Source organism: Protopterus annectens, chromosome 2.part1, assembly GCF_019279795.1.
Source record: "Protopterus annectens isolate FY-2018-M chromosome 2.part1, PAN1.0, whole genome shotgun sequence".
Lineage (NCBI taxonomy): Eukaryota > Metazoa > Chordata > Ceratodontiformes > Protopteridae > Protopterus > Protopterus annectens.
In genome coordinates, this window is record NC_056729.1 from 1,474,733,834 (window position 1) to 1,474,747,899 (window position 14,066).

The window sequence follows — 14,066 nt, forward strand, 5'->3', positions numbered from 1 at the left end:
TGTGTGTGTAGTGTGTTGGGGCCTAGTGAGTGTGTTTCCTTTCAGTGATGTCGGAGGCCCCTAAAGCCATTTTTTCGAAATGCACTGAGTGTGGTCACAAGCTTTCACCGGCTGATGGCCACACTCGGTGCGTTAGGTGCCTTGGGGTTGAACACCTCTCTTCGGGTTGCGTGATTTGCACTGCGTTCAACCCCAGGGCACTTAAGGTTCGGAGGTCGAAGCTGGTTCTGGCGGGCCTTTTGCCCCCAGACCCGGCTTCGGCCTCCGGTGCTTCTGTGACCGTTACCCAGTCTTTGGTAGCGGCCACTCCTGCCCCCCTCCCTCCGACCGGGACTCAACCTCCCACTGTGGCTTTGGAGGTGAGGGAGGCCAGGAAAGAGAAGCGGAGGGAGAAGCACCTTAAGCGGCGGGCCGAAGACTCCTCCTCAGCCCCGCCTGCCAAACGGGCTTCTCCCTCCAGGGTTTCTGGTTCGCCTCCCCCTCGGATCCGATCCCCTTGCTTCTCACCGGGACCCGAGGAGGAGGTGACCCGGTCCCCATCGAGGTCATCGAGGCAGCACTCCAGGCCTACCTAGGTGGTCTCCTCGAGGTCCACCTTCAGTATGTCGGATGCGGACATGGACCGGATGATGAGGAAGTTCTTCCAGGCCCAGATGCAGATGGGAGTGCTCTTGCCTCCCCCCCCCTCCGGGGGGGGAGCTCGACCCCCTTTTTCACTCCTATAGCTCCTTCTCTGACCCGCCTCCCGGATTCGGAGCTGTTGGAGCCGAGCTGGGTTGGATCCGGGGGTGGGTCGGAGCCGACAATGCTGGGCACTTTGGCTCCGACTATTCCCTCGAGTTTGTCGGATCCGACCTCTCGGAGCCATGGGCCAAGCTTCGGATCCGAGGGACTCGGTGTGCTCTCGGCCCCATCGCGGTCGGAGCGCATGGGTCCTTCGGATCAGATAGTCTCGGCTCCGGGTCCGATCCCCGCCTGGGATCCGTGTGGGAGTCGGATCTCGGATCCGTCAGAGCGCGGCTCCCCCTTGGCTTTCCCGGTGGTGGAGAGGGTGTTGTTGAGTGCATCCAGGCCCTTGGTCCTGGCTTTGGCTCCCCCCTGCACTCCCTCTCAGCTGGTCCTGGCTCCCCTCACCCAGCCTTCGGGGCAGCCTGCTTCAGCGCCTCTAGGTGTTCCATTGGAACAGGATATTGCTGGTGAGGACTCCTCGGACAGCCCCCCCGAGGAGGTTCCTCACAAGTCGAAGTGCAAGAGGAGGCACATGGACTCCCCTGAGTCCCTCACTGAGGATATGGACTTGGATGAAGGGGAAGGCTCCCCGAGGATGTCTCCTTTGGAGACATTATGGAAATGCTCAGAATCGGGGGGGGGGGTCTGCCCCCAAGGCTTCTTCCGACGAGTCCATATTCCTAGAGGTGTTCGAGGCAGGGCCATCTACCTCTTGGGTGTCCCCTCCCCCCGACCCTTTGGTGGATCTTATAGCCACTAGGGCTTGGAGGGAGCCGGACACTGTAGAGCCTGTTCCCAAGCGCCCGGACAAAATTTTGAGCACCCCATCAGAGAGAACCCATTGGAGCAGAGGTCTCCCTGTGGATGCCATGTTGGTGGCGGCAGCCACCAAGAGAGAGTTGGCTCAGGAGAGCCCCACGGTTCATCCACCGAGCAAGGAGTCTCACGCGATGGACCGCTTTGGGAAGCGGGCCTTCAGTTCAGCGACATTCTCCACGAGGGCCCTGAACTATATGGCACACGTCATTCGGATGCAGCTGGATCTAATCAAAGAATACGCTGCTTCCCCCCCCGGGGTCCATGTCGGAAGGGGACAAGCAACTGTACTTCTCCCGAATGTCCACCCTACGTTTTATTTCCAACACCTCTATGCAGATTTTGTCTCACGCCACTGAGGAAGCCGCTAGAGCAGGCGGAGTCGGGCTGGTCATGAGGAGGCAAGCCTGGCTCCGACATTGTGACTTCACGGAACCCTTTAAGGCGTCATTTGCAAATGCCCCTTTTGATAGTTCTGCATTGTTTGGCAAAACCATTCGCGACACCCTTGTCCAGAGCGAGAAAGACGGGAAGACATTGTCTGCCATCGGAGTCCGCTTCTCTGCTCCCCAGAGGTCCTTTGCCAAGAACCAAAAGGGTCAGAAGAAGATGTGGTTACGGAAATCGCATCAATCCCAGTCTGCTCCGGACAACCAGTCCTCTCGTGGCAGAGGAGGACAGGGAGGACGCCGCCCTAGAGGCAGTGGGGGTCTCAGGAAATTTGGTTCCAGAGAACCCTTCTCTGAGAGGCCCACGCAGAACCCCTGAGGGGTTACCCGGCTGCTCCACTCTGGAGGCAGTTGGGGGACGTTTTTCGAGGCACCTAGCAATGTGGGAGTCCATAACAACGGATCGCTGGGTGCTTCGTGTTATATCCAGAGGCTACCAAATTCCCTTTCTTGTAACCCCCAGAATCAGAAGCCTCCCTGATGTACCACCCAATCAGGGGGAGGTGGCTGCTGCAGAAATTCAGCAGCTCTTACAAAAAAGAGCCATCCAGCCCGTCCCCCCAGATCAGCTCGGATCAGGGTTTTACTCCAGGTTCTTTCTGGTGCCAAAAAAGACGGGGGACGTGAGGCCCATCTTGGACCTCTCTCTTGAACCTGGCAGTACCAAAAGTAAAGTTCCAGATGGTCACGCTGCAATCTATCCTCCCGCTACTGCGGGAGAATGACTGGATGTGCTCAATAGATCTCAAGGATGCGTACTATCATATTCTCGTAGACAAGAAGCTCCAGGAGGTTTCTCCGCTTCCGGCTGGGAGCCAGCCATTTCCAGCTCAGGGCCCTCCCCTTCGGTCTCACCTCAGCCCCCAGGGTGTTCACCAAGGTCTTGGCAATGATAGCGGCCCACCTGAGACTCCAGGGAAATCAGATCTTTCCGTACCTGGATGACTGGCTCCTTACCGCCCCAACAAGGCATCTCCTTTGCTCATGCAGGGATTATTTCCTCAATCTGGCTCCACTCTTAGGGTTGACCATCAACACGGCCAAATCCCCCCTGGCTCCTACACAAGTATTGGATTTCATAGAGGCGAGGTTGGACTCCAGACTGATGCTTGCTTTCTTGACTCCAGATCGGCTTCAGAATCTGAGGTTGCATGTGCAGGCCATCCTTCAACTTCAAGCTCCTTCAGCGGAATTGGTCCTGAGGGCTCTAGGGTCCATGGCAGCAGCAATTCCGCTGCTGCCATTGGCCCAGCTGAATATGAGGGTCATACAGTGGATCCTTCAGGTACAATGGTCCCTATCTCGCAATCCTCTGTCTCATCCCATCCCCCTAAGCAGGGTTTGGAAAAGGTCGCTCATGTGGTGGCTCCAGTCCTCCAATCTCCACATGGGACGCCCCTTCTCGCTGCCTCCGCCAGTCGCCACAGTGACCACGGACACTTCTCTCCTAGGGTGGGGGGGGGCACTATTCGGGCAAAACAGTCCAAGGCACATGGAACGACATAGAGACCTCTTTGCATATCAACGTCCTGGAGATGAGGGCGGTGCTTTTGACGTTGCAAGCACTTCACAACCCTCTTCCAGTGGGGACTATTGCGGTACAGACGGACAACATGTCAGTCGTCTGGTACATCAACAAACAGGGGGGAACCAGGTCTTACCCTCTCTGCCGCGAGGCCATGAGAGTGTGGGAATGAGAGATATCCACCAACCGCTTTCTCATCGCAACGCACATTCCGGGATGGTCCAACATATTAGCGGACAGGCTCAGTCGTACTATCCTGACTCCTTACGAGTGGTCTCTCAATCCTCTAGTGGCAGAGCAAGTATTTGTCCGATGGGGGTGACCTTGTTGCGATATTTTTGCCTCTCCCTCAAATACTAAATGCGATTACTTCGCTCTGATCCCCCCTCCGGGGGAGTCCCCGAGAGACTCTGTAGTTCATGCTTGGCCTCCCGGTCTGCTTTATGCTTACCCGCCTCTGCCCCTGATGTTGAAACTATTGCAGAAAGCCAGTCAGTTGGGGAGCAAGATGATCCTCATTGCCCCATTCTGGCCTTGTCAGATGTGGTTCCCTTACCTATAGTCTCACCTGATTCCTCCGCCCTGGATGCTGGATCCCCTTCCGGATCTCATTTCACACCCCCTGGGTCTTCCGACTCTGAACCTGGCCAACCTAAAGCTGACGGCTTGGTTGCTCCAGTTCCACTCCTGATAAGGACTCCTGGAATTTCATCACCAGTCAAAGCCATCCTAGTAGCAGCTCACAAGCCCTCCACCAGAAGGGTCTATCAGAGTAAATGGAAACGTTTTTCCATTTGGGTGGAGCACCGTCATTTAGACCCCTTTACGGCACCGGTTCTAGATTTTCTAACTTCTCTCTTTCACCAGGGGGCTAGTTCTTCCACGGTCAAGGTGCAACTTGCAGCAATTTCACACTATCATGTAGGGCAGGAGTCAGGCCTGCTTATTACGTCCAAACTGTGTAAGACCTTCCTTAAGGGTACCTTCCTCCACAGGCCCCCAGTTAAAGAGGTGGTACCCCCCCATGGGATTTATCCCTAGTTTTACAGGCCTTGACTAGCCCCCCTTTCGAGCCGGCGGCCACTGTTGATCTTAAATACCTCTCTTGGAAAACGGCCTTTTTGGTGGCCATAACTTCAGCCAAGAGGGTCTCGGAACTCCAGGCTCTCTGTATCAGACCACCATATTTGGTCTTCCACCCAGACAGAGTTCACCTCAGGATCAATCCGTCTTTTCTACCTAAGGTATCTTCGGAAGCTAACATTAATCAATCTATTAATCTTCCAGTATTCTTCTCCAACTATCAAAACAAAGGAGAGTACAAGCTGCACTCTTTAGATGTGCACAGACAACTATGTTTTTATACTCATCGAACTACTGGTCATAGGCAATCCGATCAGTTGTTTGTCTCCTTTGCCAAAAACAACTTCGGCAAGTCGGTTTCTAAGGTTACCCTCTCCCGATGGATATCTAGTTGTAGTCTCTAAGCATATCAGAGCTCGGGAAGGCCTGCACCTCAGGGAGTCTGTGCTCATTCTATGAGGGCCATTGCTACATCGGCTGCTTTCAAGGCTAGAGTTTCTCTGGATGACATTTGTTCCGCAGCCACTTGGGCTTCATCTCATACCTTTATCAGCCACTACAAAGTAGATATTGTCTCCCAAGGTAGGGCATCTTTTGGCTCTGCAGTGCTCCGGAATATCCTTCCATGAAGGCCACCCAAGATTTAGGTAGCTGGGGACTCTGTCCCAAAGGTTGCTGACAAATGAAGTTCCTACTTCAGATTAAGAAGTTTATGTACTCACCATAACGTTCCATCTGAGTAGGTATCTTCATTTATCTGCAACCATCCCTCCCCTCCTTCCCCCTGACCAAAATGATCCTACTTGGGGTTCTTTAGATTAGTTCCCTCTGGGACACAGTATTAGCTGTGCTATGGGGCAAACTTGATCTGAGGTCAGTCAGGGTTGGCAGGGGATTATGGGTAAAGGGAGGAGCTAGGAGCTCAGATCTATGCTGTGATAGAAGTTGCCGGCTCGGATCCAAGATCGGATCCGTATCCCAAAGGTTGCAGACAAATGAAGATACCTACTCAGATGGAACGTTATGGTGAGTACATAACTTCTTATTATATTAGAGAAAGTCCTTTAGAACTTCATTTTGATGAGTGTCACAGACATGAAACACTTAATCTGAAAGTTACTGTTTTAGAAGAAGTGCTTTTTAATGTTGGCAATGAAATGTTTATAAAGAAAAGGCCACGATAAAAGGAAAGTATTTTTATACTTAAATCCAATACATTAGTACCTAATGGTCTTAATCAAACTTGTAATTGGAAGACTTTTTGAAATTAATGTGTTAATTTATGTTATTACATATGAATTGCATGTGGCTATGCTTTTTTTATCTTCTCTGGAAGGCTTTATAGCTGAGGTACTAGTAGATTACACTGCTTCATGTGTGGAATTTCATTGTGTTTTTTCATGAATCACAATTATGGCCACTTCACATGCATCTGCAGATCACTAGGACCTCATTTCTCTACCTGGCATCTCATTATGCATTAATTTAGATGTACCTTCTGTTATGCATTTATACTCACTGAATTGTAGTACAACATAGGACTACAGATTGCTGTTAACCCTATGTCACTCTGCACATGGCCATTTCCCACGTAAATGTGAACTGTGTACTTGGCCATAGTCTGATTGCTGACTGTTTTTAAAAGCAAACGCCAGTTGCTAACCAGTCAGCTCTACTATGATAAAATTAGAAGATAGCATTCAAAAGCAACAGGCAAGATAATGGTCCACAATGAATTTAATACCTACAGCACATTTACAGTATGGACACTTGATTAGCCTTTAGAATGGAAGTACAAAATACTTGCAATCAAAATGCTGTAAAAGCTTTTATGCTGGCATATTACACCGACTCATAAATAATTAAAAATGTATACAGTGGCCCCTTATCGAAATGTCAGCACTTGAAATGCCAACACACAAGAAAAGAAAAGACTGAAAATCCAGGAGAAGAGCAAATCTTGAAGATGGTTCGTCCCCTTTAAACTTCTTTTTTACAAGTGGGTACACCCACCTGCACTCCTCTGAACTATTTACTAACTCCGAGTTCACCATACCATTGAGAAAAGGGAATATTCCAAGACATGACCATCTTGAACTTGGTATATGTAAGTCCATTTTTTTGGCCAGTCTCCATGTTTTGGGACTCGATCTAGTGGGCCCTGACATTTCAAATTGTTACTGTATACAGTCATGGGAACTGCTGTCCTCTATAGTACAGAAGGTTTCTGAAGGCCAAAATGAGTGATGCACCCTATAATGTGTATTATACCATGATCCCCCCAAAACGTGCATGCTGATTGGCCAGCGTGCCCGTTGTAAATCGAGTTATACTAATGGAAAAAGGTCCGGTCTCCCGGACTTTTTTCCATTAGTATAACTCGGTTTTAAACATGTCGCTATGTTAAATGGGTTTAACATAGCGAGACAGTTTAAAATAAGCAACGGAGATCTCCGTTGCTTATTTTAAACTGTCTCGCTATGTTAAACCCATTTAACATAGCGAGACAATGTTTAACGGAGAAAGCAAGATCTCCGTTGCTTTTTTTTAGTGTTTCGCTATGTTAAATGAGTTTAACATAGCGAAACACTAAAAAAAAAGCAACGGAGATCTTGCTTTCTCCGTTGCACAGCTCTGATGTACTGCGCAGGCGCGCAGTACATCAGAACTGCCGCGGATGCCAGACATCTGCGGAAGGGCAGTAAACAGGCATTATACTATGCCATTATTTAAGAAAAGTAACAGTTTCTTTTCTTAAATAATGTCATGGTATAATAGCAATAACCCACGCCTGGGTGTGGGTAATGCTAAATTACCACGGTTGGCTTTGTTTGGTCCCTCGGGCTTCGCCCTCGGGACCAAACCACGCCAACCGTGGGTAAATTTAGCATTACCCACACCCAGGCGTGGGTTATTGCTATAATATTCAAGTCTTACCTCAGGTATGACGTTTTATATTGCTAAGCTTCAGTTCAAAGTGGTGATGGTGTAGTTGAGTGAAAGTATGAAGCAACATAGCTCTCAACTTTTTAAAGAAGAATAAAGAGGAATGCCACAAAATAATGATGGACAAAGGCCCCAAATGAGACAGGCTCTAAATACTGCTTTTATACTTAAAAAAATGCTAGAATAACAGGTTTTGTATTAGCATTTGAATATTTTGAAGGATCTGAATTCTGAAACTCAAAAAATCTTGTCTTTATTTAGTGACTGCAGTCTTGAACAATTTTCCAGAAAATCACACATTTTAAGAACAGACCAAGAATATTAAAAAAGAATAAAAAAAATAAATAATACAGGGCATTCTGCAAAATTATGGACAGCTGACAGCTATGTTTAACAATATTGTGTAGACAAAACAAGACACTAAATGCACAAAATGAATATGCTGGTACTTGTAAATATAATAGAAAACTATGTCATGACTAGCTCACCTGATGTTTGGCCTGGAACTGCCATTCCCCCAGCAAATTAAACTTTGTTAGTTACACTCCTTGAAAATGCAGTACACTGTAATAAAATGTGTACACCGCACTCATGTGTAAGTGCATACATAAAAAAGAAAGTGGATAGAAAATGCAATTCATGGGTAACGACTACATTTAAGTATGCAACATGTATTCTGTTACGTCAAAATATCAGTGTACATTTTTAAATTATTGTTATCCAAGTCCAAGACACACTTACCGGCTTGCTATTAGGATCAGTAAATATGATTTCAAAATCATTCTGTACTTCTCCAGGGACCATGGGGGTAAAAATAAACTTCAACTTGACAGAAGAGAAGGGACCAATTTCACCTTCAGTGGTCTAAAAATGAAACAGACACACATGAAACAGACTTAAACTGCTGAATGCTCTTGAAAGTATTTTTTAAATATGTACAGATGCTCACTATTATTCATTTGAAAGGTTAAATAAAACAGGATCCAGTCCCTCCTTGTCCTGCACAACCTACTATCAGGACCAATTTCAAGGTATCACAATTTCTGTGTCTGTTTAGTAAAATCAGCAATGTATAAAATCTGAAGACATGGCAGAAAATATTTAACCATGTACTTTGTCTCTGTAAATGTTTAAAAGAGATGCTGACTCTAATCATCTAGTTTCCTTCAAAATTACATGCCAATTTATATTTTATATTGTGTGCTATAGTTTGTGTGTATAATACAGTTTGCTTACAATGTTCTTGAAGTATTGCAGGGTATTACAGCTGAAAACTGATATACATATGTTTAGGTCACTAAAATCTTAAACTTTGTAGTGTGGAACCTCAATTAAGTTCTTTCAAAAAACAATGTCCCCTGAAGTGTGCATTTTGCCCATTGGGTCTTGACTGGTTAAAAATGTATTGCAATGCAGTTTTCAAAGCCATAAGTACATGTTTTAATACAGTATGCATTATATATTGTTAAGACACTTGTCTTTCATATACATATCAAAGTAGGGTCTGAGTAGATAAGGTTACTTTATCTTCATCACACCAGATTGCAAGACTTTCATTTTCCTACCTCTCCAGGTTTTATCTCACTTATTATTTCAGGTTCTTGTTCATTGGTTTGGGTAATCAGCTTTTGCTCCATTTCTTCTTCTACTTCCAGATTTTGGAGTAAATCACCATCAGACTGTTTAAGTGCAGAAGAAGCAGATCCTGCAGAAAGAAAAGTGCAGATGACTTAGAAATTTGTTTAGCTATGTGCGTTTAATAACATTTGCTGCGTTTCTTCATACTGATGCTGCAGCGATATTTTTATGGGCATAACTCTCTAATCAGTTCAGTTGAAACAGTCATCACATCTTGAAATACGAGTAGTTATAACAGCAAAGCTGGGTTGGGAGGGTGGCCTAATGGTTCAGCTGTTTACTTTACAAACACAAGGTACAGGGTTTGAGTATCACAAAGGATAATTGGCTAGGCTTAAAATGGCTTGCAAGAGTAGTTAGCCTAGTACTAATCTATGAACCTATGAACCAAATCATCATTAGCTGTTTAATTGAAAAAGTAAGGCACAGGGAAACTAAAAAATGGTATCCTCTAGCAACTGAAAACAGATACTCAAAAGATCTGAAAAAGTAAATGCAAATGTTGACAAGCACAAGGGATGTCACTCTATTCTGATAACTATAGCATGTGTTTGTTCTTAACGACAACAAAGGCTATTCATGCAAAAACTCTTTTACTCATGATTTCAAGCTGGCTGAACATTCCAAACTGGAGCACAAAACAAGCATTCTTGAACTGTGAGTCATCTGTAACAGATGCCACAATCAAATCTACCCCTCAGCACACTGAAAGAGAATGTCTTTCTGATTATCTTACTAACAATGAAATAAAAAGCATAATCAAAACCCCAAATCAAGCAAAACTACACAATCGGATGACACATTAGCTGATGTCTTAACATGTAAGTGAGGACATGGTACTAAAGCTAAATGGTACTAAACTAAATCAGTCTTATTGGGAAAAGTTTGCCGTTCTTGATAATGATGACTTGTATGCTCTTAATATGCATATTGCCACCTTTTGTTTGGACCTATGTCTTACTAATTTTGTGATGGCATACAAAGAGGCAGTCAGTCCACTTTTATACAAGATCTTCTCCACCTCTCTCACACATGGGATATTTTCTTCTTACTTAAAGGAGGCTTTAGTTTCCCCTGATACTTAAAAAGACTGGCATGGACTCAGACAATCTTGATAATTACTGACCTATTCTTTTTCCAGTCAGGATTTACAGTAAGTCAAAGTACTGAAGCAGCCCTCATTAGATTTTTTAATAATCCCTTAGTTGCAAGAGATCTGGTCATTCTTGATCTCTTGCCAGCATTTGACTTGGTAGACCATACTACCTTACTAGTTCATCTGGAGAATTACTGTGATATCTGTGGTGCTATCCATGATTGGCTTACTTCTTACCTTTCTGGTCACACTCAAAGGGTGGTGTCTGTGGTTGTCATCTTCCGACCACCCTCTAGACTGGGCCCCTCCTCAGGGGTCCAATCTCAGCCATCTGTTGTTCACCATTTGTATTGCCACTAGATGACATTATTCATCTGAGAGATTTGCAATATCACTAATATGCTGAAGACACACAGCTTCACCTCTCATTCACTCAGGAACTGCAGCTGCCCTTAAAGTAACTCTTGTTCTGGAGCTTATCCACAGTATGGTCAGTAACAAGGTTAAGCTCAATACCTCTATGACTGCTGCTTTGATGATCCATGAAACACTGACATATTCCCCTTTTCCTGTTTTGTCAGATGACATCTCTTATCTGGGAGATAAGCTTCAATTTGTAATACAGGTGTGTGATCTTATTAAGATTTTTGATGTCAGGTTAAAATTAAAGGACCATATTTCTACTGTGGTCAGGTCTTCTTGTTTTCACCTGTGAAATATCACCCTTATCAAGCACCTTATTCCAAACAGTGGTCTCCCTGTGGTGGTGCATGCCCAGGTCTCCTCCTGGCTTGACTACTGCAATGCATTGTATAAAGGTCTTCCAGAATCAGAAATTGCCCACTTTCAGCTAGTGTAAAATTCCACAGCTTAATTACTAACTAGAGTCTCAAGGCCCTGCCATATTATCCCTAATTTGCAGAGCTTGCACTGGCTACTAATAAAGCAGTGGATCAGCTCCTTGTTTTCGTATTCCTAGGTATCTATACTGCTTGCCTACCTTTCTGCCTAGGCATTATCCTCATTGTAAACTTACATAGGGCCTTCCATTCATCCCATCATACACCTTGGAATGCTCTGTTTTTTAATCATTTAATTATCAAGGGCCTTTATTGTGGAATTTAATCCTTAGCTGGCTTTGGGATTCTCCCATTTTAGCTGTTTTTAGGCAATGGTTGAAAACACACTTGTTTGAACTGGTCTATAAATAACAAGGACACTTGTTTGTATTTGTCTATAATTAACAAGGTTTGTTTCCTTTTATGTCACTCTATTTAGTTGTATTTTTTCTAAACTATACTAAATGTGCTTTGTTTACAGTTTGTTTATTATGCTATTTTTGCTTTGCATATTGTATGGTTTCAGGCACTTATACTTGAACTTGAAAGCTGCACAAACTGCACATCTATAACAAAAATGAGACTCTACAATATATGAGGAATATTTTCATCTACAGCATATCAGTGGGTATCAGGCACAACTCTCAAACTCTTAGGGCAAGAAATCTGGACAAAGCCATAAATAATGGGGGACAAAAGGCTCCCAAATTGGGACAGTCTTAAATATTGTTGTTACAAACTCAGATAGTTGATAGAACAACAGATTTTGTGTTAGCATGAATTTTCTAAATCTGAAACTCAAATGTCTGTCATTATTTTCTAACATCAGTCTTTAATCACTTGACAATGTTTTGCCAGAAAATCACAGTTATATGAAAAAAATGGACCAAAAATATGAAACAAAAATCTGGACATTCCGCAAAAATCTGTTCAGCTGAGAGGTACGGTATCAGGCAATAACAGCCTCGCAGTCTGGGAATCACAGAGAAGGGAAGAAGTCAGCATGTGAAGAGTATTTAGGCACTCCCTTACTCCACAGCACTGAGAAATGTATTTTGCCCATAGTCTTCTGAGTCATCGCTTTCCTGGTACTGAAGATCCCTTGTAAGAATTTCTGAAGGGATTCTAACCACCATAAAATTAATGAGATTATATCCAAGCAATGTGATTTAAACACCAGGACCTACACATAAGTGTCACAGTCTTTGCAAATAATTTGATCATTTTACACTTTCAGGTTTGTTTGGCAGGGATGCACTGACTGAGCAACAGGGCTCCTGCTGAAACTCTAAATCATCAGACTTGATATTATCTGCCAATACCTACAGCAAGAGGGAGGTGGAAACTAAATTTTTTTCTATTTGCTGACTGACTGCTACTTCTGCTGTGGATGGATTCTGATTACAGAGACTATTGCTTTTTTTGCCTAGTGAGGGAGGGTAAAACTATGTTGCATTGTGGGTGTTTTCTCCTACCCTCAGGAAACAAAACATGCAGCTGATAAGTTGGTTTTTCTTGTCTGTGTCTGTTTAAAAATCTCTGCTTTGCATCTCTGCACAAATTTTGGCTGGGCGGCATCGAGCTGTGCAACAGGGTCTTTGCTCAGACTATGAATCCCTGGACTCGACCTTATCTGCTCATCTTTCTTTCAGAAAAGTAGAAATTGTATTTTATTTATATTATATAACTGCCTGCCTGCTGCTTTTGCTAAGGAAGTGTTTTGCTTCTGGACACTGTATTGCTTTTCTTTCACCTTGTGAGACAGATGGTAAAAGTATGCTTTGCTCTTGCCATTTTCTTCTGCCATCAGGGAGCAAACCAGTGCAACCAGTTGTCTGGTTTTGCTAGACTGTGGGCATGTTTAAAGATCTTTGTTTTGCATACCTCTGTGCTCATTTTGACTGGGCTGCTCTGAGCAGAATAATGTACGGTAATGTAGCACAGCTCACACCACAAATGTAAGTGCCTAGTCCAGAAACTTAACTACAGCTTTTGGTTCCTATACTAATAGGTTCATAGGTTCATAAGTAGGTACTAGGCTATCAGCCCAAGGGCCTATGTAAGCCTAGCCAACAAGGTTCTCTGGCTTTTGCCTCCCAAGCAGGTTATTTTCCTGTGCCCCTGTCAAGCAGGGCTATAGAAGTGATCTCCGGGGTGAATTTCCTATTTCCCATCCACTCATCAAGATTTTTCTTGAAGAGTGCTAATGAAGAACTCTGCTTGACATAGATAGGTAGCTTGTTCCAGAGTATGGGAAGTCTCTGAGACAAGAATCTATCCCTCTAGCATGTTTTGTTTATTGTGGTAACAAGGTTTAGGTCTCCACGGCATGTAGCTCGGAGGAATTGGGATTTCTTTAGGTGTAGTATGTCCAACAGTTCTGGATTTGACATAGCTTTGTATGTTAGGCAGAGATCACCTCGGAGTAGGCGATATGCTACTGAGTAAAGCTGGAGTTTTTTGAGATGGTCAGCATAGGGCATCTGTTTGAGTCCCGTAATCCTCTTGGTGAGGTATTTTTGTGGCCTCTCCAGCTGTTGCAGATGTCTTGTGAGGTACATTCCAAAAGAGGCATTGTACTCAATAATGGGTCTAATTAGAGCCGAGTAGAGGGGAACAATGACCTCTTTTTTCCTGGATGAGAACCCTTTCGTGACAAGGTGTGCCATGTAGAAGGATTTCCTGACTACTGTGGTGATGTAATTATCAAAGGAGAGACTACTGTCCACCTGAGTCCCAAGGTCTCTTATCACACCTTTGGCATTAAGTGGATGCCACCTATGTGGAAGTTCATGGGTACGGAGTTTTTGCCAAAGGGATGACAATGCACTTTTTAGCGTTGAGCTTGAGGCCATAACTCTGACACCAGGCATCAGTCTCAGTGAGGCCCTTCTGTAGGATGTCCACATCATTTGGGGACTCAACTATGGCACCTAATTTGCAGT

General features: G+C 44.8%; 1 protein-coding gene across 2 annotated transcripts in view; it reads right to left on the bottom strand.

Annotated features, from left to right (window-relative positions):
- The window catches only part of CFAP74 (cilia and flagella associated protein 74), a 3,161,205-nt gene that overhangs the window by 1,345,553 nt on the left and 1,801,586 nt on the right, over positions 1-14,066 (bottom strand). For both annotated transcript variants that reach the window (XM_044062943.1, XM_044062944.1), the window contains exons 18-19: positions 9,114-9,253; positions 8,290-8,412 (exon numbers count right to left, since the gene is read on the bottom strand). In XM_044062943.1, coding sequence (XP_043918878.1) covers positions 8,290-8,412; positions 9,114-9,253 — 263 coding nt within the window. The remainder of the gene's footprint in view (positions 1-8,289; positions 8,413-9,113; positions 9,254-14,066) is intronic.